This window comes from Vitis riparia, chromosome 5 (genome assembly GCF_004353265.1).
Source record: "Vitis riparia cultivar Riparia Gloire de Montpellier isolate 1030 chromosome 5, EGFV_Vit.rip_1.0, whole genome shotgun sequence".
NCBI classification, from domain to species: domain Eukaryota; kingdom Viridiplantae; phylum Streptophyta; class Magnoliopsida; order Vitales; family Vitaceae; genus Vitis; species Vitis riparia.
In genome coordinates this window covers 20,309,935-20,326,624 of record NC_048435.1, presented here as the reverse complement: position 1 = coordinate 20,326,624, position 16,690 = coordinate 20,309,935, and the positions used below count along the sequence as shown (strand labels likewise).

The 16,690-nt window shown below is 36.4% G+C and overlaps 3 protein-coding genes across 4 annotated transcripts; all 3 read left to right on the top strand.

The window, feature by feature from the left end:
• On the top strand, positions 1-8,123 carry LOC117914311 (transcription factor bHLH128). Its single transcript, XM_034829592.1, has 6 exons — positions 1-519; positions 1,837-2,150; positions 3,450-3,581; positions 5,029-5,094; positions 5,253-5,321; positions 7,736-8,123. Exons 1-6 carry the CDS (start codon positions 87-89, stop codon positions 7,787-7,789), a joined length of 1,068 nt encoding a protein of 355 aa, XP_034685483.1. The 5' UTR covers positions 1-86; the 3' UTR covers positions 7,790-8,123.
• A 124-nt stretch (positions 8,124-8,247) lies between these two features.
• On the top strand, positions 8,248-16,552 carry LOC117914310 (putative F-box protein At3g47150). Of its 2 annotated transcripts, none has more exons than XM_034829591.1 (2): positions 8,248-8,747; positions 16,246-16,552. In XM_034829591.1, exons 1-2 carry the CDS (start codon positions 8,528-8,530, stop codon positions 16,287-16,289), a joined length of 264 nt encoding a protein of 87 aa, XP_034685482.1. In that variant the 5' UTR covers positions 8,248-8,527; the 3' UTR covers positions 16,290-16,552. The 2 variants fall into 2 exon arrangements, with proteins under 2 accessions (XP_034685482.1, XP_034685481.1); XM_034829590.1 differs by having other exon boundaries at positions 8,248-9,653.
• Positions 11,914-15,479, top strand: LOC117914309. The gene is made up of 4 exons (XM_034829588.1): positions 11,914-12,144; positions 12,797-14,632; positions 14,738-15,065; positions 15,155-15,479. The coding sequence occupies exons 2-4, from the start codon at positions 13,490-13,492 to the stop codon at positions 15,313-15,315; spliced, it is 1,632 nt and encodes a 543-aa protein (XP_034685479.1). The 5' UTR covers positions 11,914-12,144; positions 12,797-13,489; the 3' UTR covers positions 15,316-15,479.
• Positions 16,553-16,690: the final 138 nt, after the last annotated feature.

Genomic DNA, 16,690 nt, shown 5'->3' with positions numbered 1-16,690 from the left:
TTCTTTCCTTCTCTCTATTCTCCTTCTCCTTCTTCTTCTTCTTCTTCCGTATCTTCCTCTCTCATAGTAAGTGTTTGATTTTCATCATGTATCCTTCTTCTGCTTCCTCCTCTTCTCACCGTTCAATGCATTCCTCCGGCCTTATTCGCTACGGCTCAGCTCCGGGCTCCCTCTTGACCTCCGCCGTCGATTCCCTCGTCTCAACTGACCATGAATTCTCCCCCCTCGGATCTCACCATATCATGCCTCACCAGTACTTTTCCGGTGACTCTTCCTCCGAGTCCACCTGTAAGGTGGCTGCGCCGCCGGATCACAAGGAGGCCGGAGCCGGAGCCCGAGGCCCCGCTGCTATGCTGCAGAGGTCCTACGGGTTTAGTGAGATGCCTGTCGCCGACTTCTCTACAGCTAGTAGTTTGAAAGGCGGTGGTGAAGGCGGCGGCGGCGGTGGATCTGCGCCGTCGTTGATTCGCCATAGCAGCTCCCCTGCTGGCTTCCTCAACCAGCTCACTGCCGATAACTGTGCGTTGATTGTATTTGCTTTTTCTTTTTTTATTAATTTTTTTAAATGAGTGCTAAGTTGAATTTACAGTTTTATCCTCGTTGAAAAATGCTATACCGACGTACGTTGCAAAATTTTTTGCATTTTTTTTCCTTTTAAATTAATAATAAAATATGGTTTATTCATCCAATTTTTGCATATATTTTTAAATTAATATAATATTATTTCTTTTTCTAAAAATTAGAAATATTTACGTTGAATTGAGTCAAGGTAATTGTGTTAATTCCATTATTTTCGAATTTTCTTCCAATTTCGAAAAATAAAAAGAAAAAAATCTAAATTTTTATTTAATTTTTCATTAGATTTATGAGAAAAAAATCTTGTAGATATTATTAAAATTTTATATATTTTTTAAAATGGTTGTTTGTGAATGCTATTTTAGAGGGCAGTATTGTCTTTTCATTTGGTGGAATGATCGAAGTCGCTGCTGCCCTTTATTCTGTCTTCTGATTGGTGGCTTGACCTGCAAAAGTCGTTGGCGTTTGGGCAACGGGGAGAGGATCTAGGGCCTTTCCTGCGCAGTGCCGTAGTCGATCCCCCTTTTTTTTTTTTCTTTTTTTTTTTTCAAAAAAAAATTATTATTATTTTTCCTGGTCCACGCAAAAAGAAGAGGGGGGGGGGGGGGGGTATTTTTTTATTAATTAAAAAAAATGTTTTTTTATTGGTCAAAGCAATGCACGGTAGAGATTGGTCGAGGTTACATCCACTTGAGATGAATGGCCGAGAATCGATCTCAGAGTATTCACTGAACTGGGACGAATCTTTTCACGATCCCACATATGGGCCCTCGAGATTTTCTCTCTCATGTGCCAAACATGCTGCAGAAGCACCACTACTACCGGCCAACTAGACGAAAACGACACCGTTTTGAGCCTTGGGTGTGGCAGATATTTCAAGGATCACTAGCTTGCCTTGTGACTCTGAGTGCGTTAAATTTGGGTCGTACTGGGTTGTGGTTTGTGGAGTAGAAATTTTTAATAAGACAATTATAATTCAGACAGCTGGTGAATCACGTGGATGCACCAATGACATGTGACCTTCAAAAATGATCATGGTGGTCACAGCAAGAAAAAGTATTATTATTATTATTATTATTATTAGTATTATTTTAATGGGTTTTTGAATAATTGTTGTTATTGTAATGCAATTGATTAAAAAACATGATTTGGCTAGACTAATACCTTGTTAGTCTGATGGGTATTCTAATTTTTCAATTGATTTTTTTACTATCTTCTGCCACTTTGGATAATGTATACTGTGAAATGCATGTTTTTCAGTGACAAGAGGGACTGGAAACTATAGCTCTCAAGGTGGTTGTAATGGTGGTCATGGAATATCAAGGTTGAAGTCCCAGTTAAGCTTCAAGAGGCAAGATTCTCTTTCCCAGATCTCAGAAGTAAGTGAGAATATGGTTGATGGCATCAGCTCTGACAATGGCCACAGAAATGCCACTCATTCTTATGCCACTGCTAGTTTTCCTTTGGATGCCTGGGACAATACCAACACCATTGTGTTTTCCACAACACCAAACAAACGAGCTAAGAACATCAATGGTGACATTCTCAACAGTCTCGGTTCCTTAGAGCCACAGGTATTAAGATTCTCTTCAGGCATTTTTGCAATATACATCACAGAAAGATCCTAGTGGACCCTCAATTCTAAATCTTGTGAAAAAAAGAAGATAAGACTGCATACCCATATGCCTTTTAATATCCATGAAATGTGGAACTCTTCTTTGTGATAAGAATGAAAAAACTTGAATAAATTCTGGTCAGAAATACAAGGAAAACATGTCAAACAACTATTTTGCCCGCTTGTGTTTGATGAACATTTCATTGTCAGTGATGTCTAGTAGCCTGGTTGATAACTAGAATCTCTTTTCAACCATAAATGATTTGCGTAGGTGATGTTATATTATTTAACTAGTGTAAACGAACTGCTTAAACTTCATTATACTCAGCCTTGCAGTGGAAAGGAACTGCTAAGTCAGCTGGTTTGGCCATTGAGGCAGAAATAATAGCTTTGTTATTATGGTTTGCGAAAGCTGCCTTTTTTGGTGTTACTATTAGTAACCTCAGGTCGAGGGGAACTCAGCTGTTATTTTTCTTAGGTGTCCTAATTCAGAGTGGGCCTCAGGAGGATGATGCTTGGATTCATTAAGTTGTTGACCTGGGCAAGTTCTGGGATGTTCTTTGGCTAGAAGCCTAGTTTGCCAACTTGTTAGTGAATCACCTTGCTAAGCGCAGAGCTATTCCTCCACCTGAGAGTTTGTTCTCTTGTGGTTTCTTTTGTCAAGTTCTTTTCTTGGGTCTTTTTGGAATGCCTATTTGTTTGATTTTTCCCTTTACTTGTCGTCTGGTTTGCTTGAACAATAGTTTATACTTGTAATTTTTCTTCCTTCTCTTCCTAAAATGTTTCTTGTTTCCTATCATAAAAGCCTAGATCACAATGTTTTCAAACCATCGTATTAGTAGTTTCAGCAAAATACTACCTTGATTTATAGTTGATGATATTGCACTCTCAAGAACCTTTACTTCTTGTTCCCTTTCTGTCTTTGTTGTTAAAAAATAGGGAAGGAATTTTGTTCCACATTTAACTAGTAATGGAAATTTTTGTGAGCTTTTGTTTAGGGAAGATAACTAAGCCTCAGTGGACTTGTTGAAGATATGTGGGTTCTCGCATCTCATGAGGCTAAGGCGATGCTAATGAAAATTTGAGTTGTTTCACAAATATCTTATACTGTTGAATTCTGGCTTGGATTGTAAAATGTTTTCTTTTATATTGATTTTAACTCTTAATTTTCACAAATGTAAATTTAGCCTGTGGCAAGCATTCTCTGATAACAGTTTATACATCTGTTTGTTGATAGTGTTAATTCTATTGGTTTCAGTTTAGTCTGCCACAGACAAGTTTAGAGATGGCTGCAGTAGAGAAGCTGCTGCAAGTACCTGAAGACTCTGTTCCATGCAAAGTTCGAGCTAAGCGTGGCTGTGCCACTCATCCTAGAAGTATTGCTGAAAGGGTAAGTATAAATTCAAGAAGTGGCATGTATAGAGTCTGTAAGCAATACACAACTTGAATTATTCTATTTTGATATCCATCATTGTTAATGGAAAACCTCCATTATAAATCATAGAAAATTGATGCAGTAGATGATTCATGACATTCTAAAATGGATCATACTATTTATTTTGTGAGGGCTTTTCATTCTGATTTCATAATGATTGCATATAGGAGGGTGAATTTGAACTTCAAATGTCATATGAAGTGCAATGACATCCTCCGATTTCTCTAGAACATCCATTGCACCCTGTCAGTGTTTGTGGAAAGGGCAGAGTTCTTGTGAAGATGCCTTCTAGCTTTAACCTCTAAAGCATGGACATTTCATTCCTCATTGTATAAGATGATTTGCTGAACCACAGAAATGTTATATACTCAGATTTGTGTGTGAATAAGTTCATTGACATTTGGTCTTTACTTATTTAGTTTTACCATGTAAGACCTGCCTTAACTCTTGTCACTATTTCTTTCAACATGTAGTTATGTACCCTCCTTCAAATTGTTAGTGCTTTAGAGTTAACTACTCGGTCAGTTGCATGTGAACATCTAACCAACATATAAAGACACATTACTTCACTGAACTTCAGATGATGCAAAGTTATCTCATCTTGAACATTTATTCTTAAGCCACTCAGGTAATTTCCAGCAATTGATCATCAATTTTTCTATGTTAGCCACGTGAAAAATTCTTTGGTATAGTTGGAAATGTTAAAACCTAGGACTTGGAGGTTGAGAGAAATCATCAGTAGGAATTTTCATTGAACCTTATTTTTGTTTACATGTTTGTTAGGCAATATTATGCCTCTGATTACACTTTAGTAGGTATTCCAGTAGTATTAACACCCAAACTACCTGATGACTATTTATAGCAAACGGACTGCAAGAGACTATGCCAATAGAAGCATATGTCCAGGGCCATTTGGAATTGGAACATCCTTTCAAGATCATCTAGAAAATTTCAGTGAGCAGCAAAGGAAAGCCATGCATTATTTGACAGAATTTGCAAGCTAGTGGTCATTGAATTTGTCAGAGTTCATTCAGATTTTACAATTTTCTTGCTTGAGACTGATGATAAAGTCGCTCATCACCCATGTTCCATGAGTGCATGATAATCTTTTGATCCCTCAAGTGGATCCCTTATGATTGTCAATGAAAGTTTTTCTCTTGAGTTTTATGTTAACATGTTTCTCATATGAAATCAGTGTTTGCAGCCATGGACTCACATGAAAAAGAAATTATTTGTTCTCAAATAAATGAAAAACAAAATCATAAAATTAACTTTTATTTATTATGAGGGAAATGACAAAAAAGTAAATGTTACTTGCCATTGTGTAGAATAGAAATAGTGATAAATTTTGTACAGTACTAATTCATAATTTTACTTTTTGTCCATATATGTGTATATATAGGAGAGAAGAACTAGAATAAGCGGGAAACTGAAGAAACTGCAAGATCTTGTTCCTAACATGGATAAGGTAATGAATTTTCAACGTCTTTTGGCTTGACAAGGATAGGCTTCATTTCTAGAATTTACCATTTAATTTGTCAGATGTAGCCATGCATAATTTTATTTGGTGCAGGACCTTCCTCTAAACAGCAGAACTGATACTTGTTTTTTCCGTAATTGTTGTAGCAAACTAGCTATGCTGACATGTTGGACTTGGCTGTGCAACATATCAAAGGTCTTCAAAATGAAGTGCAGGTGAGAAAATAATCATCAAGATGAAAAAACATATGATAAATAAGAAATGCTGCTGGTTTTGCTCTGTAATATCTGCACCATTAGTATTATCATATTACTTGAGGGGTTGATTTTGTCTCTTCACTAGTTATGATATGGTCTCTTCCTCACATATGGCTTCACAAATCTAGAACTGCATGAGCATAAATCCATTTCAACATAAACAAAGTAGGAATGTAGGGTGCAAAAGCGACATCGAGAAAACTGCTCCTAAGATAGGACTGAACCCTCTGGAACTAGGTTAGATATAAACTGGACTTTAATTTTTTTATTTTTTTATTTTTTATTATTAGAAACAACATATGTATTAAATAAAAGTGAAGAAAACACAAGAAGGATGAGAAATCCTCCCCATGATATACAAATTTTGATCGAAAGACCCAAAGAAACCTCCACTATCCAAGGAGGGTTATACAAAAAGAACAAAAAAGCCTATACAAGTATAACATATCCTGAAGCTCATTTAGGAACCTGACCGTCCATACCCTAGGGTGTACTTATTGACTAAGCTGAATTACACCCAAAGGATAGGGTTTAAAAATGTCAGTATGATAAACCCGAAAAGAAACATAGAAATGAAGCTATAAACTAAACTTGATTAGCCTAGAACTTTGTTTAGTTCTCTACTGAACAGAGTGCCCTTGTCTCTGAATTTTTTTTTAGCTTTTTCTGTTTTCCTTTTAAGTGAAAAGTTTTGGTAGTTACCAATATTTGGATTATAAGCACTTTCTTATGCTTTTCAGTTTCTTCAAAATTTCCCTTTGTCACTTTAGCTCAATCAGACCTTTCTTCTTCTGAGATGCTCCATTTTTCTTTTCCATTATAGATTCCTTTTTTTTTTTTTTTGCAGTCATGTGGTGCTCACTCCATTTTTCACATTAGGTTGTAACGTAGGCTCTTCCACAGTTGAGAAACTGCTTTAACTCCATCTGTTCTCTCCCATTTCCATAGGAATTCCTCCTAGATTATTGCCAATGGTTTCCAGTGAAGGGTCCTTTCTGGCTTCTTCTATCTGGCTTTAGGCCAAAAGGCTTTCAAAAAACCCCTTTTAGGTAAAAACTTCTTTCAGTAGTTTCTTTATTGTTACAATTTTACAAAGGCTACAGCCTCTTTGTTATGTGAAAAAAATAGATTAGGAGGTGTCAGAAGGGAGCAAACCATTTGTGTACAGGGAATAACCCTTGAATAAATGAGAAAAACAAAAGCTAGAAGCAACACCCTAAGCTAACACCCCCCTGTCAATGAAATCCAGAAAAGGTCAAGCTTCGTTTCCTTAAGGAATCCCCAGATGGCAGGAATACTAGTTTTATGGAGGACTTTTAATCTTAACTCTGAAAGCTCCACACTTCAAAAAATGTATCGAATCTTTTCCTTCTGCATACACCAGAATATGCACAGGGGCACAGTTCACATTTTCATCTTTCTTTGCCAACAAAGCTGCCATGTCATTTCACCACGGAGCTCTTGGCAGGGAAAGGCTTTACCCTAGAGATTCCGAAGGTAGGAGCTAGGCCTTGAGAGAATGAGCTACCTCAGAATGTGGAAGAATATGATTAGCTGACTCCTTGCTTTGCTTATAGAAATGCGCCAATTTGCTTGAATCCTACCTCTATGTATCGATTGACTGATGATGAGAATCTTTCACCAAATGGTTTCCCAAGTAAAAGAGGTCCACCTTAAATGGAGCATAGGATTCCCACAGCAAAGAATTGGAAAAAGAGAAATGGCCCAGGAAGCTAGCACCCCGAAGCAAAATCCTCCCTTGGAGCATTTCCAGAACAAAAAGTTCTCCCTGTCCTCCTTGATGTTATACTTGCAAATTTCTTTGAAATTCTTTTTTTCTCACCTTTTCCATCTTTCACACTGGAGGGGAATTCCCAACTCCAGCCTCTGCATTTTCTCAAATCTTTTTCCTTTAAATTTTGCCATTCATAGCAAGCTAAAATGACCAAGAAATCAGTAGATTTACTTCTTTTGGGTTTGGATAAGATTTATATTTCTGATTCTATCCTTGACAAGAGGTCAGTCTTTTGATAGAAGGGGTGATTCACTCTTACCTTTCTTTAGTTCCTTTACAGAAGAGACAACGAACCCAAATTCCTCCCAGCTGAGCTTGGAAGAACGAAGCTCTCACTAGAGTTATAGAACATTGATGGGTGTCTGCTAGGCACCCAAGTCAAATGGGTATCAGCAAGAATCATCGGGGAACAAAATGAGAATGCTATTCAGGCTTTTTCAATGTCTGCTAGGATAGTAATGGTCCTAGAAGCAGAAATTATAGTGTTACTTGGAGGCCTGAAAGGGGCTCTTTCTTTGACTTACATACCTTCATGCTCTTTATCTAACTGCTCCAAACTTATTTTTTGCCATTGCAGAAGCTCAATAAAGAACTGGAGAACTGTACTTGTGGTTGCAAGCAAGCCCTCTAATGTTTAGTCAGAGGGACTAGTGATGAAGCAAGTAAGGGTTGAGCATCAAGTTTCTTGAAGAAGGTGGATAATCCAATCAAGACTAACCTTCCTAAGTTGAGACCTCGTTATTGAACCCAAACATGTATATAATGCCAAAACTTTCTTTTTCCTAATTCATTACGACCCTTTTTTTGTATCCTTCTATGTATTAACTTGCTAATTTCTTTTTTCATGTTTTGGTAATTTCACCTTCCAATGAGCGAAAAAACAAACGATATGTCTAATATATGGGTCTTGCTATAGTACCAAATTGATATACATCAAAAAGTGTGACCAATTAGGTCGGACAATACGTGCATTTAAGTCTTATTGCTTTATATTAAGTTTGATTCCATTCTCTTATACCTTAATTTCATTATTTGTATTTTCATTTGATAATTGAAATTTTATCATATATTTTCAATGATTTAGATTACATATTTGATGGGTACCATAGAATTTTCCCTAATATAACAGGAAATGAGAATGTTGTTTTGGGCCTTCCAGCCCGGCCCAAATCGAAATGTTTGGGCTTGGGTCACTCACTTCTTGGGCTGGTTTCTGGGCCGGGCCTGTCAATCGATATCAGCCCAAGAAAATTCGGTCGGGCTTGGGGGGTTCGGGTTTTTTCTACATCCTTCCTGGAATGACAGCTAATAGGGTTTAAGGGGTTTAAGAGAAGAGAGTGAGGCAGAGTCGGTTGAAAGAGAGAGATCAATGGCGATTCTGCCTGATGAAATTATTGAGAACATACTGCTGAGATTACCGGTGAAGTCTCTGCTACGATTCAGGTGCGTTTGCAAAGCATGGCGGGCATTAATCTCCGATTCCGAGTTCGCGGAAATGCACTACCAGCAACCACAAACACAAGCCAGAAGCCGAGTCCTTATCTCATGTCCAGGCCGTGTGATTCGATCCATGGACCCTGATGCATCTGGTAATGATAATAGTGGGGTAGTGAATATCGATTATCCATTGGAACCCTCTAATTTAGTTTTTCAAATTCTGGATTCTTGTGATGGCTTACTATGTGTTATCGATTCCTTTCATAACCCTGCCTTGTGGAACCCATCTACCAGACAATTCAATCCCTTGCCGAAGCCTAGTTTTCTTGAAAATAGTGACATTTTATATGGATTTACGTATGACTACTCAAGTGATGACTACAAGATTGTAAGGGTGGTTTCTACGTCCCGCGATGTCATCAAAACTGAAATTGATGTTTTTGGGCTAAAAACCAATGAATGGAGAAGGGTTGAGGAAACCCATTATAGTAGGCCAGCCTGGGACGTGGGAACTTTTCTTAACGGGGGATTCTATTGGCTAGCATGGCGCCTTAGTGAAGGACATGAAGGTTTTAGCCGCGTAGTTGTTTCTTTTGATCTCAAAGATGAGAGATTCAAGGAGGTTGAGTTGCCAAGTGATGTTGGAATTATTAATTTGAGGGTCTTTGGAGGGTACCTTTCTGCGATGTACCATGATTTGTATGGAGAGCTTACTAAGATGTGGGTAATGGAGGAGAAGGCCGGGAAAGACTCTTGGGCAAATGTGGCTACTTTACCTTTTAGGAGTGAAAATGATTCAGATGGACCTCTGCTGTGCTGGTTTGCAAACTTTTTGAAGAATGGCGGAGAGTTTCTACTGGTGATTAATAAGTGGAAATTAATCCTGTATGATTTTAAAACAAAAACACATAAGGATATTATGTTTTCCGGTGATTTGGGTTTGTCCATTCCAGTTTTATACACAGAGACTCTAGTTTCACCTTACGGCATCAATGAGACCACTGAGGATATCTGACCTCTGGGATAATAAGAAGAAAAAGGGAGGAAGGATAAATGAGGTGAGTGGTCTTACCATTTCTCCATCTGTTTCCTCATTTCCAGTTGACATGTTTGATTTTATTAGGTTTTTTTTTATTCATTTTATTGAGTATGCTGTATCAATTCTTTGACTAGTTTAAAAGAGCAGATGTCAAGAGTACTTTATGGTTAGCTGAATTTTATTTATTATCTCTTAGGTAAGCAGCTCTATTGTTATAATTCTTTGATTTATCTTGTTTTTAATGTTTATAAAAGACGATAGATGGGGACAATTCAATAGGTAATAACAGTAATAATGACCCAAATCAGGGTCTGTTTAAAGTGCTTCCCGCCGAAATTCCTTTTCATACTAATTGAAGAGGAAACAATTGAGCTCCATGTAGGGTGAGGGTGTCGTTTTTTGTGTCTCTCTCCACTTTTTGTGGCCTTGTGGAGACTTTGTAGACACATTTTATACTTTTGCACACTCTTTTGTTAGGTGCTATCAAAAGATTTGATCTTTGCCTATCCAAAAAAAAAAAAAAGACGAGAGGAAACTGTCAGGACCATTTTTGTACCAATATCCTTAGTAGAAGTTGCTACTATTGGAGTTACCTTGTGAGATGCTCAAAATAACTAAGGCAAACTTGATTCAGTCTCTCTTGTTTGCCTCTAGCAGTTAGATAGAGATTGGCCAGATAAGTATTGCTAGTGGATATTTTGAAGTTGGAATAGGATTAGGTTTTTGATACCTAACAACCTGAGATGTTAGGTCATTGGTATATTTTTGCCCTCAATCATCACTGAGATGTGGCTTTTCGCTTGCCTGACTGTGTCAATAGTCCATAACCCAAGTTTGGTTGGTTTTATTAATGGTCTAAGTACTCATAAAGTCTGTAATAAATCTTCTTAGCAGAAAAAGCTATTTCCTTGGAGATAAGGAAGACATGAGGTTGAACCATTGTTGTGTCATCCTATCTTCATTAGCAACAATAGGTGGATAAAAATAATTTCTTTGATCTTTGTTGATCATTTGGAGTTCCTACATTATCATGGTAAGGATCTATGTCATATGCTGGAAAAGCATAGGAACTCGTTAATCTATTCCTCTCATTAATGGCATAAGGATGGAGATGTTAGGTTAATTTGTTTGCTGACAGATAGGCAAGTAAGAAAAGGTTGGAGATGCCTAATGAGCCCTGAATCAATCAGAGAAGGTGTTTGGAATAATTATAGTAGCTTGTATGATTTGAAGAAAGCTATATGCAGCATTGCAAATATCTTGAGTACTTCCCATTTATGAAAAACTGCATGTATAACTTGTATAAAAATATTTCATCAACTTTTGTAGGCTCCATTTTGTGAATCAAATGTACTACTTGAAATTCTAGATGGATTCTTTTACAGTGTTGAGCCTTGATTTATAAGCAGACAAGAAATTTTATTATAGTGAACTGATTATGAATATGAAGCTAGGTGTACACTTCTGACAAATTCAGAAACCAAGCAAAATCTTGTTGGATTTCCTCAATGTGATGGGGCTAAAATTCTGAATTCTTATGCTATGAGAATCACTTCTAAAGTAACTAAAAGCCATATGAGTTAGCAGACTAACAGCATCATTAGGTCTCACATGGACTTGCCTATCCAAAAAACAAAATTGTCAATAGGTCTCATATGAAGTAAATTATTTGGCATAGTATCGTCATGTGATAATTTAGGGTCTGTTTGCTAGCTGTTTTTTAAAATAATTTTCTGTTATCCAAAATAAATAAATAGAAAAACACGTTTGACAATAAAAAATAGAATGTTTTCAGAAAACATCTTTTAGTTGTTTTTATTTTTTTTAGAGTTGTTTTAAAAAATAATTATACAACTATGGGGAGTGATTAAAGGTAAAGCACTACATATAAATTTTATTTTTAAAACATATTTAAAAACATATAAAATACGTTAAAAAATATTTAAGATTTCCAAACAGACATTTGTTTTACGACACATTAGAGAACAATTTTCAAAAACTGTTATTAAAATATGTTTTTCAGAATTGCTTTAAAAACCAGTTACCAAATAAGGCCTTAATGTTTACTTTTCATCAATGTTGCTCAAATAGAATGATTAGAAGCTGTTGTTGATGACTGGACCTATTGGTCTTGTCCAATGGTTTTAAAGGCGTTTGTGGGGCGCGCCCTGAGGCGCGCCTTGAGGCGAGGCGCAGCGAAAACGCGTTGAGGCGTTAAAAATAAAGCGAAACACCTGAAAGGCGTACGCTTTTTTGGTGAGGTGTGATTGAGGCGCGCTTTGCTCGCGCCTTTCACGCTTTTCCGGTGAGGCGTACGCTTCGTCGGATCTGATGTGGCAATGAACAGAGACTTAAAAAAAACCCTAAGTAATCCCTAAAACCCCAATCCCGACTGAAAACAAACCCAAAACGAAACCCTACCTCTTCCAGTCAAGCGGCGACGGAGTGCTCACCCTCGGCGGCGACCAATCGCAGCGATCTTCTCCGGCGGCAATCCCTCTCATCTCCAGGTATGTTGCGAACTCCCTCTTCCATGGTTTCTCCCTCTTCATCTCTCTCTCTCTGCGATCCACACGGGCGTCGGCTCCTCATCCTAATTTTTTTTTTTTTTTTATCAAATCAGATGTGCTTGCTGTACATCTATTTAAGCTTTAAAGCCTTTTTTCTCTCTCACATTTAAATTCTCCCACAAGCTCACAGCCCACACTTCCCGTCCACATTTTTTCTCTCTCTCCCAGTAGGTTTTTCATCTTTTTTTTTTTTTTTTTTTTTTTTTTTTTTTTTTTTTTTTTTTTTTTTTAATTTATCAAATCAGATGTGCCTTTTGTTAATAAGATTTTTTTTTGAAGTTTTTTATATGATTGCTTACAAATATAATTAAAATTATATAAAAGATAATTATTTGTGAATTTTGAATTTTTTATTTCTGGTTTAATTTTAATTCTCACCTCAATTTCTTTGTTTCATTATTAAATTCCAATTAAAATTTATGTGTATAATTTTTAAACTCATTTAAAAAAATTGGTTTTTTTTTAAATTTAAACCAATTAAATTTTGTATTTCATTTTTAAATTTCTTTCAATTGTGCTTTGTTATTATTTTTTAGTCAATTATATTATTATATAGAAATTTGAATATTATTATTGGTGTTTTTTTTTTTAGAATGAGTTCCTCCGATTCGAAAAATTCAAGAAAAGATTTTGTGTGGAAGTATGTTCTTGAAGTTACCGGGGAGCAATATTTAAGATGTAAATTTTGCAATCAAAGATGCACGGGAGGGGTGAATAGACTCAAGCATCACTTAGCCGGAACTCATCATGGTATGAAACCATGCAACAAGGTTAGTGAAGATGCTAGATTGGAATGCAAAGAGGCATTGGCCAATTTTAAGGATAAAAAAACGAAAAGAAATGAATTGCTCCAAGAAATTGGTATGGGTCCTAATTCAATGCATGAGAGTGCCTTGTCTAAAACAATAGGGACATTAGGGAGTGGGAGTGGGAGTGGGAGTGGGAGTGTAAGTGGGAGTGGGGAACCTATTCCTAGGGGACCCATGGATAAATTTACCACTTCACAACCTAGACAAACTACTTTGAATTCAAAGTGGAAGCAAGAAGAAAGGAAGGAAGTGTGTAGAAAAATTGGTAGATTCATGTATTCAAAAGGTCTCCCATTCAACACTGTGAATGATCCTTATTGGTTTCCTATGATAGATGCTATTGCAAATTTTGGGCCCGGGTTTAAGCCTCCATCTATGCATGAATTGAGGACATGGATTCTTAAAGAAGAGGTGAATGACCTAAGTATCATTATGGAAGATCACAAAAAGCTTGGAAACAATATGGATGTTCAATTATGTCAGATGGTTGGACAGATGGAAAGAGTAGGTGTCTTATCAATTTTTTGGTGAATAGTCCTGCTGGCACTTGGTTTATGAAATCAATTGATGCTTCTGATACAATAAAAAATGGGGAATTGATGTTCAAATATCTTGATGAGGTGGTTGAAGAAATTGGAGAGGAGAATGTTGTGCAAGTCATCACTGATAATGCCTCTAATTATGTGAATGCTGGAATGAGGCTTATGGAAAAAAGGAGAAAATTGTGGTGGACTCCTTGTGCTGCTCATTGTATTGATTTGATGTTGGAGGATATTGGAAAGCTAAATGTCCATGCTACTACACTATCTCAAGCTAGGCAAGTAGTGAAGTTCATATATGGGCATACTTGGGTTCTTAGCTTGATGAGAACATTTACAAAAAATCATGAACTTCTTCGTCCAGCAATTACACGATTTGCTACTGCATTTCTTACTCTCCAAAGTCTTTATAAGCAAAAGCAAGCTCTTATAGCAATGTTCTCATCAGAAAAATGGTGTTCAAGCACATGGGCTAAAAAGGTAGAAGGTGTGAAAACTCGAAGTACAGTGTTGTTTGATCCAAATTTTTGGCCTCATGTTGCTTTTTGCATAAAGACCACTGTTCCATTAGTTAGTGTCTTGAGAGAGGTTGATTCAGAGGAAAGACCAGCCATGGGTTATATTTATGAGTTGATGGATTCAGCTAAGGAGAAGATTGCATTTAATTGTCGAGGTGTGGAGAGAAAATATGGCCCAATTTGGAGAAAAATTGATGCAAGATGGACTCCGCAACTTCATCGACCTTTACATGCAGCGGGTTATTATCTTAATCCTCAATTGCGGTATGGAGATAAGTTTTCTAATGCTGATGAGGTGAGGAAGGGATTATTTGAATGCATGGATAGGATGTTGGATTATCAAGAACGTTTAAAAGCTGACATTCAGTTGGACTCATATGACCAAGCAATGGGTGAATTTGGGAGTCGTATTGCAATTGATTCTCGAACATTAAGAAGTCCTACAAGTTGGTGGATGCGTTTTGGAGGTTCAACACCGGAGTTGCAAAAGTTTGCTATTCGAGTCCTTAGCCTTACTTGTAGTGCTTCGGGATGTGAAAGAAATTGGAGCACATTTGAGTCGGTAATACTTCTATTTTTGTAAATTTTTATACATATATTTCTATGTCAATGTTAGAGAACCTTATTTCATTTTAACACATAAATTTGATACTTTTATTATTTGTAGATCCATACAAAAAAAAGAAATAGACTTGAACATCAAAGGTTGAATGCTCTAGTGTATGTAAGATACAACACTAGATTGAGAGAGCGAAGTCTACAAAGGAAACAAAATGTTGATCCGATTTTGGTAGAGGAGATTGATTCGGATGATGAATGGATTGCGGAGAAAGAAGATCCCCTCCTCCCCCTTGATCTTTGTTGGCTTCAAGATAATGAGTTATTCAGTGTTGATGCCATTAGAGCTGTTTCATCCAACTCCCAAGAGATTGAAACATCATCGGATCACATGGTTTCTTCACATTCCTACAAAAGGAAACATAATGAAGTACCAAGTAAGTACTCAAAAATTGAAGTCATAAATTTGATTAAATTTAATAAAAAAAACTTATAATATTTACACTTAATTAATTCTTTATGCTAGGTACAAGTGGAGGCAAAGGCAAAGAGAAGGAGTTGAATTTGACACCAATTGATGAAGATGAAGATTTACATGAAATGGGGATACATGATAGTGGACATTTTCCTACTATTGATACATTGGATGAGGATGATGATGACCTTGATGATGAGGATTTAAGTTGAAACAATTGACTCTAGTTGTTATTTTATGACTTAGTTATAGATTTTTTGTAAAAGTTTAGAACTATTATTATGGTTGACTCTATTTTCTATTTCATGACTTAGTTATGGTTTTTTGTTAAAGTTTGAAATTATTAGTATAGTTGAATCTAGAATCTATTTTATGACTTTGTTATGGTTTTTTTGTGAAAGTAGGGTACTAGTATGCTTTTTTTATTATGATTCTAATGAATTGTTTTCATGTTTCTATTTATGCTATTTTATTTTATATATTTAAAAATATTAATTAATTATATAATGTGAGGCTTAAAAAGCTTACGCCTCAACGCCTCGAGGCTTACGCCTCGCCTCACGAACACAAAAACGCCTCGCCTTACGCTTTCGCCTTTAAAAACTTTGGTCTTGTCTCACAATAATTATGGGCATAAAAATTACTGTCTGAAAATTTTGGGTTAGCCCGTGGCACTAAAATAGAGATCATATCACGACCCAAAGTTTGAAGTCACTTACTAGTTGTTCTAAAATAATGGATGTTTGCCTAAGTTTTGAGATGGAGGAGGTAACGAGTCTCACCTTGATTTATTTGAAAATGTATATTTGATTTATATATATAATTATTTGACCTTGGTAGCTGATATACAAAGGATGATGGACATTATATTGTTTATATGGGATTGTCTTTAGACTAAAAACACGGGGTTGGTCTTGCCCTTGATACATTGAATATGGCTTTTCTTTGGGTAATAGTCCCACAATAGTCATTCTTTACAATGTACCATCTTGTTGCATTTACAGTGATATTTTCATTATTGAGAATTCTCAGGCTACATGTTTGCTGTAGTTTGCCTTATTTTCTTACTGATAAACATGGAATGAGTATATAAATTTTTATACTGAATCATGAACTCATGCTATTATTCTTTCCACTCTTAGATGCAGGGAAGGAGACACTAGCTGAGGAGGATCACATGACCTGATATTCCTCTGAGACTTGTTTTTGTAGAGTATAATGTCACGGACTTAGTCGTTCCTTCCTGGATTTATATAAAGCCCATGGTAGGCTCATTTGAGTCATCCTGTGACAATAAGGTGCCTAAGTGGTTTTGGAGATGAGATGTAATTTATGTACTGTACTATTGTAGTTTTGGGTTACCCATTATGGACCACCCACTTGGAATGTATTAATTGCTTCAAAACATATTTTGGGCATGTAGGATATTATGAAATAATGTTTTGCACAGGTCTTTTCAATATTTTATAGGTCTTTTCAATACCTATCGAAAAAGTATGAGAGATGCACCATTGAGTAAATGTTTTTGGTTTGTTTTTATTAGTTCTTTTCTTTGGTATGCTTGATATACTAGACACGATGCCTAAT

Coding starts and splice junctions, on each gene's coding strand:
- LOC117914309 (XM_034829588.1), top strand. CDS start 13,490: ATGTCAGATGGTTGGACAGATGGAAAGAGTAGGTGTCTTATCAATTTT. Junction 14,633..14,737: donor ATTGGAGCACATTTGAGTCG/GTAATACTTCTA, acceptor TATTATTTGTAG/ATCCATACAAAAAAAAGAAA. Junction 15,066..15,154: donor GAAACATAATGAAGTACCAA/GTAAGTACTCAA, acceptor TCTTTATGCTAG/GTACAAGTGGAGGCAAAGGC.
- LOC117914311 (XM_034829592.1), top strand. CDS start 87: ATGTATCCTTCTTCTGCTTCCTCCTCTTCTCACCGTTCAATGCATTCC. Junction 520..1,836: donor CCAGCTCACTGCCGATAACT/GTGCGTTGATTG, acceptor CATGTTTTTCAG/TGACAAGAGGGACTGGAAAC. Junction 2,151..3,449: donor TCGGTTCCTTAGAGCCACAG/GTATTAAGATTC, acceptor TATTGGTTTCAG/TTTAGTCTGCCACAGACAAG.
- LOC117914310 (XM_034829590.1), top strand. CDS start 8,528: ATGGCGATTCTGCCTGATGAAATTATTGAGAACATACTGCTGAGATTA.